We start from the raw sequence: 22726 nt of genomic DNA, 5'->3' as shown, positions 1-22726 counted from the left end.
CTCAGCAGTAAAAAAGGAATAAACTACTGATACATGCTACAACATGATGAATCTCAGGAAGCCCAGGCAAAAAAGAAAAAGTATATACTATATAGTTCCATTTATATAAAATTTTACAAAATGCAAACTATGCAAACAGAAAGCAGATTGCCAGTTGCCTAGGGATGTGGAGGAAGGGTGGGAGGAAAGGATTACAAAAAGATACTAAAAACCTTTTGAAAGTAATAAATGTGTTCATTATCTTGATGGTGGTGATAGTTTCATGGGTGTCTACCAATGTCAAGTTTATCAAATTGTACACCTTGAATACATGCAATTTATTGTATGTCAATTATACTTCAATAAAGCTATTAAAAATATTTGCTGCTCAAGCAAATGAGCTTACAAACCCAGGCTAACACAGTAAGGACTGAGCCAGGAAAAGCTGAATACATTGAATAAAGTCTCGACACCCGAAAGAATGATTACACCAAGAAAGCCTTGTTTTTAGGTGACACATCAGCATGGTAGTAGAAAAAGCAAAAACTACATTTTGGTTCTTTATTGCTCAATAGAAATGTTGCTCGAATCTCATACATTTTAAAGGCTTTACGAATGGCTGCAAGGACCTGCCTCTCTGTGACTTCATCTCCTGACCCCACCCCACTTGCCCAGTACCAGGCTCTTTTTTCTCAACTTGAACTCACAACCTCCTCTCCAACCCAAGGCCCTGTACTCTCTGTTTCTCCCCCCTGGAACAATCCTCACAAATTTCTCCAGGGCAGGCTCTTTAGCTCATGTGTCAATTATCCATTAGAGGGGTCTTTGCTGACTGCCCTATCAAAGAAACTTTATTAGCAATTACTTTCTATCATATCATCCTACTCTATTTTCTTATTTAGTCATGTTTTTTTCAACCACTGCTATGTAAGTTTCACTGGGAACATAAACCATATCTTCTTGTTCAGTACTTTATTTCCAGCACTCAGAATTGTGCCTACCACATGGTAGGTACACAGTAAATATTTTTTGAAAGGATACAAATGTTCTTTCACTTATTCTAAATAACATCTGTGCTGAACTTCTAGAGACAACTCCAACAATCTGACTGTCAAAATTCCTTGATGAAAAGGGTCTTTGATACCTACATGATCTTTTTCCACGTCAACCAGTCGGCCACAGCACTAAAGCATGTGTTTGCCTCCTTGAGACTGTTTGTAAGCAAGGTAAGGATCCTTAAGGTTCCAGCAAAAGCTCAGTTAAGGATGATAATGAACATGTAATAATCCTTAATCTCTCAGTATGAAGGGAAGAAGGTTTGTTTTCTTCTATTTTGGTTTTATTAGACATTGATTCCTGGTCTCAAAATTAGCTCACAGCGTTAGCAATCTATCTGCTTGGATATTAAAAGGGAATAAAACTAGCCACCAATTCTTTGGGTTCTCAGTTTCAGTGTTTGTGGGATTGAGTTAGAGAAAATTTATACGCTCAATGTCATGTCTGTTCATGCCAAGGTAAGCATTCCACATTAAAGTGGATACAACTACTGCCTTTGAGCACACCTGTAAATAACATTTGTGATTTTAACAATGTCAGGTAAATAGAGGACATTTCAAAGCACTCAGTTATTTTGGGTTTTCATCAATGATTGATACAAGAGATACAATGTAAAGAAGAATTATTTCTAGGGAGAAAACAGAAATACTAACAGACTTTAATAAACAAAATTATATCCTCACTTGCAAAAGGAAAAAAAAGACTAGGTTGAAAAAATAAAGAGGGGATTTTGTTCTGGGGAATTGTCAAATATGAAAATTAACAAAGCAAAATGAAGGAAAGTTGCTCACTTCACCTGTTTTGCCGTTTCTGCAGTTTCCTTCAGCATTTTTTCAAGGGCCTGCAGACCTCTGTGGATCATTCTGCTATGAGGTCCTAAAATGCTGTAACCACAGGTCACGGTCAACTCAGACAGAAGCCTCAGCACTTCTGTACTTTTTCATGAGGAAGAATTTTGAAGTTAACAAGCAGAAGTCAATTGTCCGGTCCCACTTACAAGTAAGTGCTGCTAATTTTCATTAATGCTATTGTTAAAACCACTGGTCTGTTTCAGCAGTGATTAAGACCTGCTGTCCCCAGGTCAACCTGTAACTCCCCACCAGATTTCTCCTTAAAGACATCCATCACACTCGGCTCTGGGGTTGTAGGAGTTGCACAGCTGAGCAGAAACCAGCAGAGCCCATATCTCCCTTATGCTTTTTTTTCTTTCGCCAGGGGATAGAATTGCATAGAATAGACAACTCAGGAAATCATGGCTAGCTCAAGGAAGCCAAATCTCACCAAATTCCAAATACACACATTTCTTTCTTAGAGGCATCCCAAGATTCCTGCCCTGTATTACCTGGCTTTCTGAAGATTTAGTACGTAAAGATGTCATGCATTGGACCTACAGGAGAAATTAATGACACATTCATCCAATCCAGTGAATTTCTTTAAAACTACTATTTCTGATTTTGCTTTTGGGGATTCATATTTTTTTTCTCTTCCAGCTCATCAAGGCTGTAAGCCAATTAATAGCCGATGCTGGGATTGGAGGGTCTCGGTTTCAACATTCCCTTGCAATTACCAACAATTTTGCCAATGGAGACAAGCAAATGAAAGTAAGAAATGTTTTGTGTGCTTTTTCTAAACTGAAGTGGATTCTTTTTGTGAGATATCAAAATCATAAAAATATATGAATTCTGCATTGTGTTTGAGACTTTGAGACTTACATTGAGTTTGCTTGTTTGAATTGATAATCAGCTCTTACACTTTCAGCACATGATCTAATAAGTGGAATTTCCAAGAGGCATGGTTGAGTGGTACATAACAAGAAGATTTACCATAAATATCCAGAAATACAGTAATTCACTCATAACTCCATTCTTGGGAAAATTCATCTTATCTTTCTTTTAGCACTTTCTGAAAACTCCTTCAGTCATTATATTGAAAATCCCAAGGCTAGAGCCAGGCTTTAGTCATGGCTAGACCCAGGGATGAAAGCAAATCTTTCAGATTCCCTCCCCCTTTATCTTTCTTTTAGCACTTTCTGAAAACTCCTTCAGTCATTATATTGAAAATCCCAAGGCTATAGCCAGGCTTTAGTCATGGCTAGACCCAGGGATGAAAGCAAATCTTTCAGATTCCCTCCCCCTACTGCCTCTATTTTGCCTCTGTCTCTGTGTCTCAGTTGAGTTTTCCTCTTTCACTTCATTTACAGGTAGGTTCTCCCCATCTCTGAGCTTGCACTCAGAAATTCTAAGGATGCTGTTAGTGTCTTATGAGTGGAAACTAACTTATTTCAATACTGTTGTTCCAGTTAAAGTCCCAGCACTGAAATTTTTTGATCCAACCTTGTATCATATGCACAGTTCTAAACCAATCACTGTGGCCTTGGGGATCAAAGAATATAACTGGCCAGGCCAGTGTCATGTGCCACCCATGGTGCCTAGGAATGAAGTCAGACCTATTTATATAACAAGAACTAGAGTCAGGAAGGAGAAGGATAATTGGGATGTTTTACTACAAAAGGGTGAGCTAGCTAGAAGACAAAAGAATAGTCTTCTACAGTTCTTATCTTCAATTGTATATAACCATAGTCACAATGCATAGAATGCATGTATATAAAATGCACACACTTATGAACAATGTATAGAATGCACCAAATTGTGCTGTCATGTCATAATTACTAGCATAATGTGAAGTTAACATATGAATTCTAAACAGATAATGACACAGGCTCTGTCTTTTCCAAAGAACAGCAATTTCCCAGCAGAGGTGAAAGACCTAACTAAACGTATAAGGACAGTTTTGATGGCCACAGCTCAGATGAAAGAGCATGAGAAGGACCCCGAGATGCTGGTGGATCTCCAGTACAGCCTGGCCAACTCCTATGCGAGCACCCCCGAACTACGGAGGACCTGGCTGGAAAGCATGGCCAGGATTCACGCAAGAAATGGAGACTTATCAGAGGTGGATTAGCAAAGGCTCAGTCATTCATGATTGGCATTGCCCTCTTTATCGGGACAATTGGATTTTCATTTAGAGCATGAGTTATAAAAAGTTATCATATCTGTCCACTAATCTAGATATGACCCAACTATACATTATGTACAATAAATTCACATATAGGATTCAAGGATGCCTAACTTCAAGTAAATAAGATCAAATAAAGGCCAGAGTCAGGGGGACTGCATTTGTGTGAAGCATGACACAGAGCTGAATGCTAAAAACCTGAGGCTAAGGAGGGAGGTGAGAAAAGTGTCTAGAAATTGAGAGTTATATAAATTAATGTTCTGTGGTTTAAAACTTCTTCTCTGCCACTGGGGTGGAATGGGAAAGCTTGTCACCACGGCAGGTAAACCCAGGCAGGGGTCATCAGTCCTCATTTGCACTAGTGTGAACTGGTCATGGAAACAAATGACACTCCCTAGCACCATGTGAGGAGAGTCCATTGTGGGAAGATTACAAATCAATATCTAACTTTTTTATGTCACTTTAAACACTGAGTGGATTTATATATGGCAAATTACTGCACCCAAGGGCCTCTGAGTACCAAATGGGGAGGTGCTGCTCTATTCCCAGAACTATGCCCCTTTTGGGAAGAGGTTAATTTGTCTGGGGCAGTCCTAAAATCTGAAACCCTTCTAAATGCATGTGGTAATCAGGGACTCTGGAATGGAAACCAGAAGCCTGATTTCTGGTTTGGCAGCCATTTGGTGAGTACAAAAATGAGAAACTCCGGTTCCCTTGGACTGCCCTGAAAATGGTGAAATCCTTCCATAGAACTTCAAAAGAAAAAGCTGCAGTCATTTGGAATCTTCAGCAAGTCAAGTGTTAATATATGTTCAGCAGTGTTCAGGGCTTTCTTTATAGGAGATATTAGAGAAAAATAAAATATCACACATATCCTGGTTTGGGGGAAACACGCATGTTACATCAGGTGTCACTGTTTAATCAAGTTCTAACTTGTGAGGTGACCCTTTTAAAGCAATAGAAATTTAAGAGGGGCCATTACTGGAGGTAGAAAAAATTAGAGGGCAGATTATTTTTATTTCCAATTTAGATCCAGATACTGTGGTTTTAATTTAAAAAAAAAGAGAGAGACCTGTGGATTTTTTTTTTTTAATCTAGGTTTAGATATTAAGGGAGGAAGATAATTCTATGGGAAAATTCTTCAGGCTCCTTCATTCACCCATCTCAAAACTACATCAGAAAGAAAAAAACAAACAAAAAAATCCAAGTTCTCATTTTATTCTTGATGGTAATTTTGGGGGAAATCTATTGATTCTTGTTTTCAATTCTACCATTACAAAGGATTCAACTATATAATATATTCTGACATGTAGTACTGACTTGCCTTGGGAGATTAGTCCTAATTAGAAAACGAGTAAAATCCATCCTCTGAACCTGTTTTCTTTGTTGCTACAGGCTGCTATGTGTTATATCCATATAGCTGCCCTCATCGCAGAATACCTGAAAAGAAAGGGTAAGATGACCGTGTGGGGGAGGAAAAATGTCCAGAAATCAGCATGCTGAAATCTAACTTAAAATTAACTGATTAATTTTAGATTTTATTCATCTGTTACGTTTCATTAAGTAGCATTCACTTTCACAGATATTTCTCATTATGCTGTACTTTAAATTTTTTAACCCTATCATGCCATTAGCATATTTATTTTATTACAGCAAGGCTAACTGTATGGTTAGCTTCTCAGTTCAAAATGAGAACGCCTCACTAGTTAACGATTTGTAGTTTCATATGCTTGTATTAACACAAACATGTAGCGATGTCCTAACCTCATCTTGCACTACCATAGGTTACTGGAAAATGGAAAAGATTTGCACACCTTCCCTGCTCCTGGAGGATACCCATTCCTGTGATAGCAATCCATTACTAACAGCTCTTGGCAGAGGAAGTGAGTGATCTGTCATCCTTTACCCCCAGTGCAGAGAAAATCAGGCTGCTACTTGAATTCTACCTCAAGGAAACTTTCATAAATATATTCTTAGAAGCAAAAACTATCTCAGACCTGCATAACATACTGTGCAAAGATTTTAACCTCCTACAACTCAGAAATCCCATCCAAAATTTATGAAGTTTAGATAAAAAGTTCTCAGCAAATAGAACTATGTTACCCAATATTCAGGATTATGAGTTATGGCCATATTTAGCTACCAATCTGCATGCCAGTCTGCCATTGGAATTTTACTCTGAAATTAATGAATTGTTTAAAATGGCAATAGGACTCTATTTTAATTTGTAAATGTAATGAAATTGTTTATTCAGAACAAGAGATGCAAAAATGGAGACATACAAATACTGTATATATATGTAGGACTTTTTAATCTGAATGTTTCCTTTCATTTTTTTTAAGCATAAACTGACTCTGACAATTTATAACTTAATTTATATATAAATTTCCTTTAAATAAAAATATTCCATCTTTAATGTTGGATAAAAAAAGATTTTATAACAATGACTAAGGAGTTATCCTTTGTAAAAAATGTGGCAAAATCTGAATGTTTCCTTTCATTTTTTTTAAGCATAAACTGACTCTGACAATTTATAACTTAATTTATATATAAATTTCCTTTAAATAAAAACATTCCATCTTTAACATTGGATAAAAAAAGATTTTATAACAATGACTAAGGAGTTATCCTTTGTAAAAAATGTGGCAAAATAGTTAACACATTTAATCTGCATTCTCTTGCAAAAGTTTGTTCAAGCTCAAAGTTTATGAACTGCAATCTACCTTAATTTCCAAAATGCAGTAGGAAACCCATTCTATGAACAACAGAAATACATTGTTAGATGTTAAAATCAAAATACCTAAACAAAATATAAATGGGTTTTAGTTGCAATATTTCAGAAACATAATTCATTCCTTATTCTTTTAAATGTGTATATTTTCTAAAAGGAGCCAGTGGATTTTGCAAATAAGACATTTGAACCGAATGACCAAAGTGACCTGTAAGACGGTGAAGTCACTTGTTTGCAGATCTGGCCTCATGGGTCATGCCCACCCTGAAATTCAGGAAAACTGATAAAACCAGGTGTCAGTTTGAGAAGTTGTGAAAACTTATGTCCCCAAGTGTTGTATGAATCTTTAATATTCAAAAATTTTTAAACACCCACTTTCAGATCTAAGGTAATATTGGAATATAGCATGCCTATTGAGGAAAGGGTGTATTTATTTAGCAAACTTTAAAATAGGGAAGGTAGTTATTTATGATGCATTAGCACATATTCATATCCATCATATATCTGAAGTTCATTGGCATGTATTTTAAATCCATAATATACTTTTATGTCACAATGTTTCTCTGAGTCAGTAAACTATCCCTTCCCTACAATGTGTACATGATAAGAATATAAATGAGTATAGGCAACTCAAGAAAGTATAACTGCCTCAGTTGTACTAATAAGTGATCGTCATCCTGCAAGAAGTATGTTGTGACTTTTCCTTCTATAATCTTCAGTTTAATTACTGAAGATATATTTTATAAAAAAGTAGGAATGTAAAATTTTTTAGAAAGCAAGGATTGGATTGTAATAATTGCTATAATTATAATTTCTAGCATGTTATGGGACTGATAATTTATATAGCCAATGAGCTGATTATTAAAAAGAAAATATTTTACAAAAGTACTAAAAAGCACTTGCTACATGGAAGGCACTGCACTAAGCACTGTGCCGGCAATATCTCAATTAGGTGCCAGTAACAAATCTATGAGGTAGGTGCTGTTATCACCTCTTTTTTGTAGCCAAGAAGCCCAAGAAACACTAAATAACGTGCCCCAGAGCCAAAATTCAAGGGCTGGTCTGTCACTCCAGCCTGTGCTTTTAAACACTCACATTCCTCACTATTCAGATCTGATCCCTCCTGTGGGAACATTACCGACCATTCCCAACATTATCAGCTTTTTTAACAGATATCTGTAGCGTTAGGTATTTTTTAATCTTGGTGGCCAAGACACTAAGAAAATTTGAGGTTTCTAGACAATGCATATGACTGAAAATTAGCAAGTATTGAGCATTGCCTTTATAAAGCATTGACTCTGCCACTTTTTTTAGATATTAGTGTTTTGAATCCTTCAACATCCTTTAAAATAGATGTTAATGTCTCCATTTTAACAAAAGAGGGAAGCAGACTTAGAGAGGTTAGAATATTGGGGCTACATCTGTGTACAAATCCTGTGTTCCGTTCATAATCCCACAGCTTCTTATAGAAATTGTATCACCTGAAAATTATACAAAAATTATAAAAAGGGGAACATTGTTGCCTGACAGAGAGTATTTATTAACAGTCATAAGCTAACTATCTCACTGATTGTGTGAGCCTTATCCTACCACTTGTAACATCATGAAGAAAGGCATTATGTTGGCTCAAATAATTATGTTTCATTCTGCTTGGTCTTTCCAAGGCATGTTCTCCATGGGATGGCCTGCTTTTCTGAGCATTACACCAAATATCAAAGAAGAAGGAGCAATGAAAGAGGATTCAGGAATGCAGGATACACCATACAATGAGGTTAGATTAAAATAATCTAGTGTACAGTAACTGAGTACAAAGATACATTGATTTTGATATTAAGCTAAATAGGGGGGAAACAAGCTTATTCAGAATTCAGATAAAGTTATTCTATGTTTAATATGACTTAGACAAAATGAAATTAATACTGACATTAAACCAAGATTAATAGATGTCAGATTGCATTGATAAAGCATTATTTTCAATGAAAATTTAAATTAAGCTTTATTTACATCTCTAAGATGAATCCACGTGTGCGTGTTCAGCTCTTCTATAATATCTACAGTCTTTCGTCTTAATAAAGGCGATAAGGGATGCCAGAAATTTTACAAGCTGGTCTCAACTTTTTTCTTTAATGCATTAGCGAGTTTATTTACAAATGTAGTTGAACAGAAAGGCTCACTAGTTACTGCAGAAAGCTTCTGCTATGCAAAACACATTTAATTAATGAAAAGAAGAAGCTTTAAATGGGGAATTACTTAGCAACAATTCTGGCAAAGAAAACAGAGTTCCCTTATCAAATAAATAAAATATTTCATATGCTAATATTTTTTAAATCATAATGTTATACAGGTGGAAAAAGGATACAGAAAGGAAATTTGGGGGGTGAATTTTAATGAAATTTTTATATGTGGTTTACATCAATTTAGTGTACATTTCAAATAAATACAGTAAATGCAACTACATATTTATATTAACTATTTCAAATAATGTTTAAGAACCTTTTCTTTAAAGTCATTTTTAAAACATTCCAACAATATCATATGTTTGCTTTAGAGCTCCTATAATTCAGTTCAGTAAAACATTCACTAAACCATAGTACACGTGAGGTATTGAGCTGGGAAACAAAGATAAATAAGGCGTGATTACCACTCTCAAAGAGTTTAGAATCTTAAGAAAGGCATAATTCCTTTGGGGTGGGGAATGGCCAGTAACTATAAATCTAGGCATCATATATGGATACAATTAAAAGGGGAACAATTTTCCACATGAAAGTGGTCGGAATGGAGATGGATAGGACATAAATAGAAGCTCTCCATATTTTTGTGCTGGGTCTTGACATTTGATAGGACTCGAAGGTGTCAAATGAGGAATAAGGTTCTTGTAGGTGCAGCAGCAACATGGGCAAAAGCATGGAGGGAGAAAGTATTCTAAAATTGGAGCATGGTATGGTCGCAGTGCAAAGTCAATGTCAGGGTGTTGAAAGAAGGAGGCACAGAAAGAAAGGCTGGTGCTTCCTTGTGGAGCTCCTGGAATGCCAGGCTAGGGAGTTTGGACAGCAGTTCTTAGACTGGAGTTCCCACAAGGTTTAGGGCAGTACAGATCTCATGATCATACTTATGTTTTAGAAAGAAACACTACTGGAGAGCAGTAAATGGAGAGGGAATACAGATTGACCAGAAAATTACTGCAGGGGTCTGGGAATGATGTAATAGGGGTCGCATCTAAGTCAGTGACAGTGAGAATAGAAAGACCTAGACGGATCTGAAGGCATTCCTTAGGGTTAAATTAGCAATTTGGGGTACCAATTAGATGATGGTAGTGAGGGAAAGGGAAGAATCCAAGATGACACCACAATCCTTTACTGGGTTGTAAATCCCCTTAGCAAAGACAGGGAACACAGGAATCCTGCTAGGAAAAAACTTGACAGTGCAACAGTTTTGCAACCAAGTTCCAGAGATGAGCCACAACTTTAACCACATAAATCTCATTTTGATTGGGGGGGTTTGCAGAATATCCTGGTGGAGCAGCTGTACATGTGCGTGGAATTTCTTTGGAAGTCTGAGCGGTATGAACTCATCGCTGAGGTCAACAAGCCCATCATTGCTGTCTTTGAGAAGCAACGAGACTTCAAAGTGGGTATTCTAACCCCCTGGAGAAAAAAATATGTGTCCCGCTCCAAATTAGAAAATTACTTACAATTTTCAAAAGTAAAAGGTCCCTTTTTATGTCAATATCATCTTCATGAAACCCTTCAATTTATGATTTCAGAAATTGTCAGATCTCTACTACGACATTCACCGGTCATATCTGAAAGTGGCAGAGGTGGTGAACTCAGAGAAGCGGCTCTTTGGTCGCTACTATCGTGTGGCATTTTATGGGCAGGTAGGTTTAACAGAAGCATCGTAGCCTATCAGTTGCGCTGAGCAGTCAGCTGTAGTCTTTCATTCTTTATAAGACATCTAACTACTTGTGCTGATAAATGGAAGGGGTGTGGGAGTGGGTGTGTCTGAGTACATTTGAGTGTTTCTCCCAATGTGAGGGTCTATGTGTTTGCCCATAGGAATGTACTAAGCTGGGAAACAAATAAGCAGAGAAATCTATGGGCCTTAATGCAGATCAAGCTAAAAACAGTGATCTCTAATTTGCTGGAGAAAGAGGGGTGCTTATTTTCAGCCTCCTGTTCTTCCCAGTTCACCCCAAAATATCTATTTATAGGTTCATGTCATATATTAAATTCAAATTAAATGGAACATGTTTTAAGAAATGACCTTCATAGCTTTCTAGGAAGTAAAAGGATTCTTAGGGGCTCCATTATATCAAATCTTTGACTTTTTACAATCATGCAATTTCTTTCTCCTGCTTTCAAACTATCACTGTTTCTAAGCAGATCACTATATGGTTGCTTTGTTTCCTGTATTGCAAGTCAAGGTAATTTTAAAGTTATCTTTTCCATTGTACTGCACAAGTAATAAATAAGACTGAAAACAGTGGCTAGCCATAAGCATTGGCCTGAAAGTGAACATATTACGTTTTAATTATGAATGTCTCTGAGCAGTGCTTTAAATGGGATACTCAGGCACACCACCTTGGTGTTTGTTTGTTTGTTTGTTTGTTTGTTTGTTTGTTTGTTTCAGGAAGGCTTTTGACTCTATTGTGCCACCTTGGTGTTTGTTTGTTTGTTTGTGTGTTTGTTTGTTTGTTTGTTTGTTTGTTTGTTTGTTTCAGGAAGGCTTTTGACTCTATTGTGTTTGTTTGTTTGTTTGTTTGTTTGTTTGTTTGTTTGTTTGTTTGTTTGTTTGTTTGTTTGTTTGTTTGTTTGTTTGTTTGTTTGTTTGTTTGTTTGTTTGTTTGTTTGTTTGTTTGTTTGTTTGTTTGTTTGTTTCAGGAAGGCTTTTGACTCTATTGTATTTCAGCTCAAGTATTTCAGATGGTTGCTCTTGCAGATAAACAGTCCATTCATTTATTTTCACAGTTGCAATGACTCTAGGACCTCTTACCTCCTTCCCCACCTCATGTAAGGCACTCTTCTTACACACTCACACTCAGCCTCTTGTTCTCCTCAGAATCTTTTAAGGCTGCAGCTGAAGGAGTCAAATCCAGAGTGGTTATTCTAGAACATTTCCGATTGAAGTCTTTTGAAAAACATAAAAGTTTCCTGTAATCACCAAAGGCAACTTAAAAACTAAGTTCTGCATTAATACAGATCGTTTCTACCTGGAAAGGAAACTATCACCGAGTAGCCACTTTTTCATAAACAAATTAGTCCAAGCTGGATTCTTCTCACAGCACAACAGCATCAGGATTATAGAGAAAGAGAAATCCAGTGGTGTGAGGAACAGAGATCTGCAGAGACAGTCTATGGAAAAAGCTAAATTTAGACACTGTGAGGGTCTGTGGAAAAGAAATGAACTATCTGCAGTGATAGTATATACTGGGGGAAAGAGGCGTGGGGATCTTTAGGAGAGGACAAAAGAGAAGAGGAAATGGTATCTTGGAAGCCATGAATAAAATATGCAGTTTGTGACCTTGGTGAAACATTAGCAAGAAAAATGGCAGAAAACCCCATCGTGAAGGGGAGGTGGGACTTGAGGAATTGAAGGGGAAATATAGGGTTTCAAGGGAGATGGCTACAGGCTAACTGAACAGCACAGTAGCCCACAATGTGTGCATTTGGCTAAACCAGATATGACTCTGCAACTCTTCAGGACATCTTTCCAGTGAAAAGGAATGAATTACCATTAATACCCTGGTCATGAAAACCAGATTGCTTACCTAATGGTTTCTCCAACCAGTATCTGAAATATAGGCCATTAATTAGGTGGAAACAAATCATGCTGCTTTTCAACTAGTTTTTAATGCAGATGTTTACTCTTTTCTCCTTTTGGTCTTGATTGTTTCAGGCTGTGGTAAGTTTGCTCTCTTCACTTGCATGCTCTAATAATCCTCACACTTCCCTCTGTATGGTTTTACTGAATCTTAACTTTTTTTGTGCAAATCAACATTTGGTATAAAGGGTGAGATAACCTTGCTTTTGTTCATTTTAGAGTCATCCTGCATTTCTTGAACTAAATTGTGTTTATTCCAGTTATCTGAATTACAAAAATGTATTCTTTGTTTTTCATATATATTATCTCTCTGCACAAACGTAGATGTTGCCTGAAAGCCTTACACACACATGCGCACACACACACACACACACACACACACACACACAGATAAGTGTATGTAGAGTAGACTTAGCATTGGACATCACCTTCTTATTTGAGGCCGCTATGAGTTGCAGCTTATTAAAAAGACCAGGGTGGTCAGAATTTCAGAAGGTGGAATGATGGCTGTAGAGGGGCACATTCCCAGGGTTGTGAAAGGACCATTCCACTTTCTAAAGCAGTATCTTGGAGAGACAGGACTTTCTATGACGGTGAGCAGTGAACATTCTCAGATACCATGGTATTGACTCCCAGCACAAAAGATGAGCACAGGAATAAATCTTGACCCAATAGTTCAGGTTAAGTTTTCAGAGATGCAGAAAGAAGTGAGGTAAGAAATTTGGAGAATAAGCTAAGGCAGAAATAACCTGCCAGTACTTAGAACTCTGTGACAAAGAAGAATTTTCTTTGTATTCTTTTGAATTATGTGCAATTGCCTATAACCAACCAATTTTTTTACCTGTGAAAATGACAACTTCATATGGTTCAACGTAATTATTGTTGATGAAGCTGGAAAGAAAAATTATTTCAATATCCACATGATGTCTGTCCACATTCAACTCTACTTGTCTGACCAGTGCATACTTTTTTGTAATTCTTTGACTTCCTTCCCACATCCATACCATACCAGTATTTTCTACTTTCATTTATAAGTTTGGGGTCATGGGTCCTTAACTCACGTACTAAAAGAATACTTGAAAACCCCTGTACTAAATAGACTGAGGGGACGATGGGGAAGGATTGGGGAGATCTACTTTCAAATGACCTGACTTTGTTCTTTTTGCAGATTCCTCAGTAAAGTGTGCTGATTGTACACCTGACTTTTTATTAATGCTGCTGTATTTTCAATTGTCTTTTATAAATAATTCCAATCTGAACTTAAAAGGCAACGGGTATTTTTAAATCTGTAGTCCTGAGAACGTGTCTAAGCATGGCACCTCGTAGGCTCAACCCCCAACTGCCTTTGAACAAGAACTATAGGAGGTCGTCCTGATAAGCAGCAAATTAGAGCCACAGTCATAATTGTTCAGATGACATTCAAGATGCCTGTCCCAAGACACCAAATGGAGAATGTGAACTGTGGTACTCAACAGGAGCCAGCAGCACACATCACTTCACACATGATGACAAATAAATACCAAATAGCCATGAACATTCCCCCGAACATGTGCAGAATGAAGGATCCAGACAGCTAAGATAAAATCTAAACTACATGATTAGCATAATCCCTGTGGTCAGAAATAATTTCTTATTCACGATGGTGCTTTATTTCCCTGTAAAACTTACCTTTTAATATCCAAATTGACATGTCTTACGATCATGTTAAAAAGATTACAGAGATATAATATGCAGTAGGCTCTTTGCCCCCACAAAGGCCTTTGGGTACATGGTTTAGTGTCCTATGTGAACTAGTGCTTTAGTTTTATCATACTGACTAGGATATTGAATATTAATTGTGTCTGCAATGAGACAGACACTGGAAAACAAGTTGAAAGCTATTCTTTTACAGCAGTAACTTTAAATAATGCAAGTTTTTCATAGCATGAATTTTCTAACGCAACACCTGGCATCATTGGCTATGGAAATTTTACACGAAGCAGCCTATATAAAGCATCCCCCAAAGTGTCCCTGAAGTTTTCATTTACAGAGTAATGAAACAGCAGTAGTGATCAAACATCAGTTGTAATTAATGAAATCCTTAAGCCCTGGTATTTAGCATGAAAGCAAGCAAGTGAATGCCCATCGCATAACTTAAAAGATCAGATGCCCTGGAATTAATTAAATGAAAGACCTGGGGGGATTGTATTCTGTTCATCAAGGGATATAGATTCCATGATTCTCAATCATGCCTACATGTGTATAGATGCATCTCAGAACCTTCACAGAAAAGGAATTAGGGGGAGAAGGGAAAATGCATGTGTAGCTTAGCTTGCAAAACCAAACCCCCCATCCCCAATCTCGGATGTGACACTCCCTTCCAGCTCCTCACCTACATGAAAATCACTGATCCACACTACATATATAGAGAGTTAGACGTCGTAACTGTGTTCATATTTATATGGAACCATTTCTTTGTATTCTTGTGGCTTAATTTCTCTTAGCTTTAGACTGTTATTATTTTCTGACCCATCTTTTGTACTCTAGATTCCTCTTTGAATGCATTCTTTTGTTTGTGAACTTTGAATTAGTAGAATACAATAGGAGGGGCACTTATATTTGACATTCCACTGATGATCCGGGGCATTGCAAGAGTCTGAAGTACCTGCAAAACATCTGAGAAGGAGTCAATGATTTTAGTTGACAGTTTAATGAAGTACATTTTTATCATAATTTACTACATTGAAGTTTCATAATTCATGCATGTTGACTTTCCTGGCTCTAAAGTCAGTTGACTTTAAAGTCCTTGTTTAACTAGAATGTCTTGTTTCCAAGCCATGGTAGATGAGGGCGTTTATTGCATTATAAAATTACATTTTAAAAAATCAAGCTAGCAAAGGAAAAGTAGAGGTCACATTTCCCATGGCCTTAAAAAGTAGTCAACTCACAGCCTTGGAGCTAAAGCAAAAGAGAAACTGGTTGTCATCACCCTGTGTCCCTGTTTATAAATCATTTATTCCATAGACAAAGCTGAAACTAAAGCCGTCCTTCAGATAGTGCTCTGTAACTCAGTGGGCTTTGCTTTGACAGTTCCCTGTGTTTAAGGTAATCACGCATTCCTAGCAACTTCAGACCTGCCATTTGTCTGGCTCCAGAAGCTCTTTACACAAATGCCTGGCAGACAGCAGATTAAATTCTTTATTCTGCTATTCCAGCTCCTTCTTACTCATTTTATAAAATAGTCTCCATAGGTTTACATGTCCACACTCTTTAAAAAACAATTCTAAACACTGTTTCTTTCTGATTGATCACTGACCAAAATATTGAAATGAGCGCCAGTAGACCTTTTATAATAACAAAAATTGTAGTGCCCTTGAATGACAAGGTACAGGTATGTATTTTTAAGCACTCAAAACTGAGTTAAGCTGTTTCCCTGCATAGGAGCCAGAACTCAAATTGCTTTATGGACACAGAATTTTCTTCTTCCATGTTGTCACCATCATAACCATTGTCATCATCATCATGGTCATCATCCGTCACCCTCATAGCCAACACTCACCAAAGGCCTCCTGTATACCAGTGCTGTCCTAAGGGCCTCCCAGTAGATTGCTGAGTCTGTACTTTTCCCATCCTACAGTCTAGGGAGTAAGGATGAAAGAAAATCACAGGTCATGACCAAGGCCGCAAAAATCATGATGATGACAATAAAAACTTACTTTCCACCACTCATTTTCTGCTAACTCTGGTTTTGAAAATTTGTCAGGGGGAAAATTCACAGTGAAAATGTCTTTCCTGACTAGTTTTCACGATGGTGAAAAAAAATCTTTTCCTGAAACTTGGAGACATTTTTCTTATTGGAATTGAAGTTGCAAATGTTGCTTTAGCTTTGGCCCTGTGAGGATTCTGGTTGATAGCTTTAGAAGTCTTATTTCTCTGATGTGTCAGTCTGTCAATTTTAGCCACTAACTTCTGACCTTGAAGCAGACAAAATTCCACAAAGACAGCAACAGAAAAAAAACATAGCAGGCTGGAAGTCAAGTGAGAATGGGGTCAGACCTCACTTTCCCCTACTAAGTCCAGATGAATGAAAAGGGAATTTCTTTTTATGCTTTCAACATTATACATCACTTTTTAGCAGTTGGTCTTGAACATTTCTCAAAGAAATTATTCAATAAAAACACCTTTATTAGAAGCAATGGAATCTTTCCTAGTTATACCTAGAGCAAATAGACCTTTTTGAGATGTATGCCCACTAAGAACTATTTCATTCATCGTTAGCAAATATAAGCAAATATAAAGTGACCACCTCCTAAAGGCCTGGCAATGTGGTAAACACCGGGCATGCAGTGTTGAACAAGACATATTCCCTGCCTTTAGAAAGACCAAAGTCTATTAGGGAGATGCACAAAGAAACAGGCAGTTACAGCTTGACAAGAACTGTGCTGAGGAATGGACCTTGTTCATTGGCTCCTGCAAATGGACAGCGACAGCCCAGTTATGATACAAAGTATCCTGTTAATGATGATCACTTTTTCATGTGTGAAAGTGCTTTACAAGTGTAAGGCACCATACAGATGTGAGTTTAATCATTGTTCTTATATTGCCTCCCATCATCCATGAAAAATACAGCATTGAAACCTTTTCTCCATGATTTTTTTACGTACAATGAGTGTTTTTAAAGAGTCAAAAATGATTTTTTTTAAGATATGGCTGAGCTTCCTTTTGACCTCCAGTATCTTCATCGGACCTCAAAAGCCATTTTCTCAAGGTGAACTCTGCAGTCAGAAGAAACCAGATGCACCTGGATTCTTAACTCCCAACTTAATCTAGGATTCTGAGGCCACACTGTATTCCACAGGAGAAATGCTTCTGTGTCTCTTCGAAGTGAAGGAATTATAAATATTGCCTCAGTTATCTTCAGATAATGGAATCTTCCCTTCCCCTGCTTCCAGCCAGACAAATAAATTAAGAGAAGCTAAAACCTACTTGCTCCTGTCAAATAAAAATGTTGACATGGTTGCTTATTAACCCTAGAAGGTCTAGGTTTTCAGGAATGTAAAAGATCTATTAGTGTAGTAAATTGAATGGTTGAGTTATATATAGCTAAATTGCCTTGGTTCCCTGAAGTCATATTAATGTAAAGTTATTTTTTAAACAGCAGGACTTGGGAGAACACCACATATAATTTCTGCTATGACAACAATATAAAGTGTCATGGTCTTTCATCTAAGGTGATGTGGGATGCTTGTTTACCCATTTCAGTTCCTTTACACACCATACAATGTTTACTATGCTAGTTTCAAAGACTTGTAGAAGACTTTATTAAAAATGATATTCTCAATAATGCCCCTAATTACTCCACACTTTGTGTTCTATCCCAGGCTGCCACAAGAGGACACTCTTTCCCCAAAATATATGCAAGCAGCTATTAGCATTGATTTCTATAGTGAAAATATGTGTAAAATATGTGTAAGATATTCCACGAGGTTCTTTGGCCTAGCTAGGGAATATTTACATTAATGTCTAATTGTAATACGATATTTTGTTTTCTTCACATGGTTCTTTGATTTTGGATTTTATAGGATGCTAATCAATGGCTTGGATGACAAACAAAAGACTGAGTGTATTTTTTAAGTCAATGGCTTTTTGTTTTGCTTCTCATTTGTAATTGGAGTTCTCTAATAAAATTTGTGGTTCATTATGTGTCTTCCATAGGGGTTTTTTGAAGAAGAAGAAGGTAAAGAATATATTTATAAAGAGCCTAAACTGACAGGTCTTTCTGAGATTTCGCAAAGACTACTCAAGCTCTATGCAGATAAATTCGGAGCAGACAATGTGAAGATAATCCAGGATTCCAACAAGGTAAAGGAAAATCAATATTCATGCAAGTACTAAGAATTGACTTAATTTTAAAAAAAATTTTAGCTGTATTTATTAAGTTTTAATTTTCTGTCTGATTTTGCAAAGTAAACTACCAAAACTATTTTGAGTGTTTTGCTTGGTTGTTTGGTTGTGGTTGGTAGCTGATTTTTTTTTAATCAAAAACATTATAAGTGTTTATTAGAACAACTTTTAGGTCATCTTAGAAACATTATACATGTTTTTCTAAGATGACCTAAAAGTTACTAAATTCTGTGTTTCTCCCTTAGGATATTTATATTTGAATAGCAATCAAAGCATTAAAGTGATTGGGCCTAAAGGTGGAATTGGAGAAAACTGCAAGTTGAAAATATTTATTCAGTCAAGGAGGTCTTTCTGGGTCATACCAGTTTTGAAAGCTGTCCTCTGTGATAGTAACAGACTTGCTGGTCACATTGCAGTACCCTGTGAACATACAATTAACCTCCTGTTGGCTCTAGAAAACAAATGCTTACATCCTTTACTCAATCTTCCTATGCCCTCTCATTCATTTAGCCAACCTCTATTAAGCACTTACTGCATACCAGGCCCAGAAGTAGGAGCCAGAGCATACAGAATCTCCTCCTTCCAGAGCTCACAGTTCGCATGGGGCTAAGAAGAGAAGAACTTGTGCAAACAGCTAATTAAATAGAATGCGATAAAGGACCACCAGAGAGTTATGGTCCAAATATTGCAGGGAAAGCCCAGGGTAGGGGCCTCGCTGAACTGCTCATTCTTGTTTGGACAGCAGTACATAGAAGAGGTGATGTTTGAGCTGGGAATTGCAGGGGAGGTGTTTGCTGGAAGCAAAGGGCGTTCTGAGAAGCCGAGCACATGCAGTGGCAGGGAGGATTGAAAGAGAGAGATGTGTTTAGAGAATGGAAGGTCAGCTGGAAAAGCTGATTTATTCCCAATGGTATAGGGTTCTACTGGGCCACAGAAGGGGTCTTTTTGTTTCCTGTCCTCTTTTACAAAGCTGGTATTTAGAGGGGTCTGGGCATGAGATCCCTGGGTCTGGTCAGAAGTTGTAGGGAATGTGTTCGTCATTATCCTCCTTAGCTTGAAAGGTACAATCGCCTTCCCCATAAAGGCAGATGGAGCTAGAACTACTGTAGTAGTGGCATTCCTAAGAAGGAAGTGTAGACAGAGTTCCTGGGGATGAGAAAAATGCCATTCGTATTTGGTGTCAGAACAACTGAAGTCTTCATTCCACTATCCCACCACTTTTCAGCTGGTCACCATGGAGAAATTAGCTGGCCACTCTGAACCTCCATTTTTTAATCTATAAAATGGTTATGATTATACACACCTTAACGGTGTAATTATTGATAGCATTACAAGTAAGTTCATGAGGTCCCTTAACTATCTGAAATTGTACAGGCAATGATGGGTAGACAGATGGAGAGAATTAGAAGAAGTCTGAAAACTCTTCAAAGTATCATTGGAAAAGAGGCTGAGAACTGTCTCTTCCAACCTCAAACGAGACCAAGAGCAGTTCCCAGGTCTTTCTTGGGACCCCCAGCCTGTCTTTCTTGCTCTTTGTCAAGCCTGTTCACCAAAGCAGAGTTAGTTAAGTGCATAGAGTGGATTGTTGCAGATAAGAGAAGGAATCTGAGATGTTGAAAATAAAAATATTTGCAATCATGTAATAAGCTAATCAGTCAATCTGCTAAATACACAAGGAACTTCTCTACATATTACAGCCAGTGACCCCAGTCCAGGTTCATGTCTACATCATGGAGGGGAAAAGAGATATATTGCCACCCTCAAGAAGGTTGCATTCTGGAAAAAACCATTTGGACATTCATTACAGAAGAGAAAGAAAATAAAAGGTTACATAATATGCCACAGTTGGCCACTTATGTTACAAAAGCCCCAGCAACTTGGCGGGCTGGCTCCAATCCTACCACAATCTGGCGGCCTGGCCACAGTCCAGCCAGTTACTCTTTCTGTGGTCCCACCCAACTCTGAAATGATATGATTGCCCATTTTTCTCCAAGGGAAGAGGGCCAGCCTCCTCAGAATGCTCACTGAGGGAGCTTCTGCCCTTCCATATTAGCCTGTTTCTGTTGCTTATAACAGAAATACCTAAAACTGAGCAATTTACAAAGAAACAATATTTATTATTTATAGTTTCAGAGCTGGGAAGTGCCAAGTTCAGGGAACACATCTGGTGAGAGCTTTGTTGGTAGGTAGTGACTCTTCACAGCAAAGCAGGGTGTCACATGGTGACAATGGCAGAGCAGAGAGAAAGCTGACTCCTCACTTGCTCTCCTTCTAAAGCCATCAGAACCAGGCCCATGACCACCATTAAACCACCGGTGGATGAATCCATTCATGAGGGCACAGTCCTCACAATCCAATCACCTCTTCAAGGCCCCACCTTTCAATGACCATAGGTAGGATTTCCCACCCTCTCACACTGTCACAGTGGGAGCTGAGTTTCCAATACCCAGAACTTGGGGGACACACTTCAATCCAGAGCACCTGCTCTCAGGAGCATCTTACTCACCACTCCTTCTCCATCCATAATGTGTTGACACAGGTAAATCCCAAAGAGCTGGACCCCAAATATGCCTACATCCAGGTGACCTACGTCACCCCATTCTTTGATGAAAAAGAAACAGAGGACCGGAGGACAGACTTCGAGATGCACCACAATGTCAACCGCTTTGTCTTCGAGACACCCTTCACGCTGTCGGGCAGGAAGCACGGCGGTGTGGCCGAGCAGTGCAAGCGACGCACCGTGCTCACAAGTAGGTGCGGGCAGAGCGGCGGCCACATGCCACGTGCCACATGCCACAGTGCGGGCCCCTCCATCAGCTGGGATCCCTGGGCATCAAGGGTTATTTCAGTCCTGCCGATAAGCGCCTGAAGTGTGCTGCCCTGGAAATGTGTGCCAGGAAAAGCAGATGTCACCCTCGTTATTCTCAAGAGGGAGACCCTGGAGAGGTCAACCAGAGCAGAGACTGTCGATGGAGTTAGTTTACACACCTCTCCCCTTAGATCGTACGGGATCATAAGGGTCATGGTGTCGGTGCCTTGAGAAAGGCACAAGGCACTCTGAACCCTCCTCTCGTCGTCTCTCCTGTCTCCCTCAGTCTACCCTCAGTGGCTCTCCTTAGATCGTACGGGATCATAAGGGTCATGGTGTCGGTGCCTTGAGAAAGGCACGAGGCACTCTGAACCCTCCTCTCGTCGTCTCTCCTGTCTCCCTCAGTCTACCCTCAGTGGCTTCAGGATTAGCAGCTCTCATCCCTGTGTGCTTTGGGACAAGATTCTGAACCACTGTGGGATTCAGATTCTTCATCTGTAAAATGAATGCAGACACTGATCTCCAGCATCCCCCCGGTGCGATCTAGATCTGTGCTACGAGCTAGTCATCCTTCCATTTACTCAGCACACATTTAGTGAGTGCCTACTAGGTCCTGGGCACCATTCTAGATACTGGCAATTCACATAAATAAAGTAAAAATGTGATTCTTGCCCTCAAGGTGCTCACAGTCTGGTAGGAGAGAAAGGCCAGTAAAGCAAGAATTTTGGGTGAGCACAGCATGGGAACAAAATGGGAACACACAGTGGGGGCTCCTAGGGCCTACTGCGGGGAAAGATGAGCAAAGATGTGCTGGAGGAAATGATACGTCAACTGTCTTGAGAGATGGGCAGTCCTGATTATGCAACAGACACCTCAGTAGCACTGACATCCAGACTATGAGACACATTCACCTTCAGTAAACTTACCCGGAACTTTTGTAATTAAAAAACTCTAGAGCAGAGCTGTTATACTTCAGGGGAATCTTTGACTCTTCACTTGCCCACAACCTTTAACTCCTCTTGTGTGGCTTCTGTGCAGCGAGTCACTTGTTCCCCTATGTGAAGAAGAGAATACAAGTCATAAGCCAGTCGAGCACAGAACTGAATCCTATTGAAGTGGCAATTGATGAGATGTCCAAGAAAGTGTCTGAGCTTAATCAGCTTTGCACCGTGGAAGAGGTGGACATGATCAGACTGCAGCTTAAACTCCAAGGAAGTGTCAGCGTAAAGGTGAGTGAGTGTCACCCTGAGTCGAGGTGCACATAACCAGTGAAACCTGGCATTAAATGCCCTGGGAATTTTTTTACAAAGGATATAAGAATTTTTTTCTATTTGTGATGTCATCCAACACTTTAATCTGGGTCTTTTAAATTATGTTTAGGTGCCCAGCCAACTACCAAAAAAAAAAAATTGTGTCTAATTGTAAATGCACAT

At 38.5% G+C, this 22726-nt stretch overlaps 1 protein-coding gene across 2 annotated transcripts in view; it reads left to right on the top strand.

Annotated features, from left to right (window-relative positions):
• DOCK10 (dedicator of cytokinesis 10) overlaps positions 1 to 22726 on the top strand; it is a 47433-nt gene that overhangs the window by 17091 nt on the left and 7616 nt on the right. Inside the window, exons 14-26 of one of the 2 annotated variants that reach the window (XM_008581626.1) lie at positions 1068 to 1205; positions 1852 to 2034; positions 2526 to 2636; positions 3772 to 3987; positions 5446 to 5503; positions 5835 to 5933; positions 8446 to 8552; positions 10286 to 10408; positions 10545 to 10658; positions 12677 to 12682; positions 18296 to 18442; positions 21024 to 21234; positions 22332 to 22522. In XM_008581626.1, the coding sequence (XP_008579848.1) occupies positions 1068 to 1205; positions 1852 to 2034; positions 2526 to 2636; positions 3772 to 3987; positions 5446 to 5503; positions 5835 to 5933; positions 8446 to 8552; positions 10286 to 10408; positions 10545 to 10658; positions 12677 to 12682; positions 18296 to 18442; positions 21024 to 21234; positions 22332 to 22522 (1704 nt within the window). Of the gene's footprint in view, positions 1 to 1067; positions 1206 to 1851; positions 2035 to 2525; positions 2637 to 3771; positions 3988 to 5445; positions 5504 to 5834; positions 5934 to 8445; positions 8553 to 10285; positions 10409 to 10544; positions 10659 to 12676; positions 12683 to 18295; positions 18443 to 21023; positions 21239 to 22331; positions 22523 to 22726 lie in introns of those variants that run through there. The other variant, XM_008581627.1, reaches the window with a different exon arrangement.

The sequence above is a fragment of the Galeopterus variegatus genome, unplaced genomic scaffold (genome assembly GCF_000696425.1).
Source record: "Galeopterus variegatus unplaced genomic scaffold, G_variegatus-3.0.2 Scaffold2412, whole genome shotgun sequence".
NCBI classification, from domain to species: Eukaryota; Metazoa; Chordata; class Mammalia; order Dermoptera; family Cynocephalidae; genus Galeopterus; species Galeopterus variegatus.
This window is presented reverse-complemented; position numbering and strand designations above follow the sequence as displayed.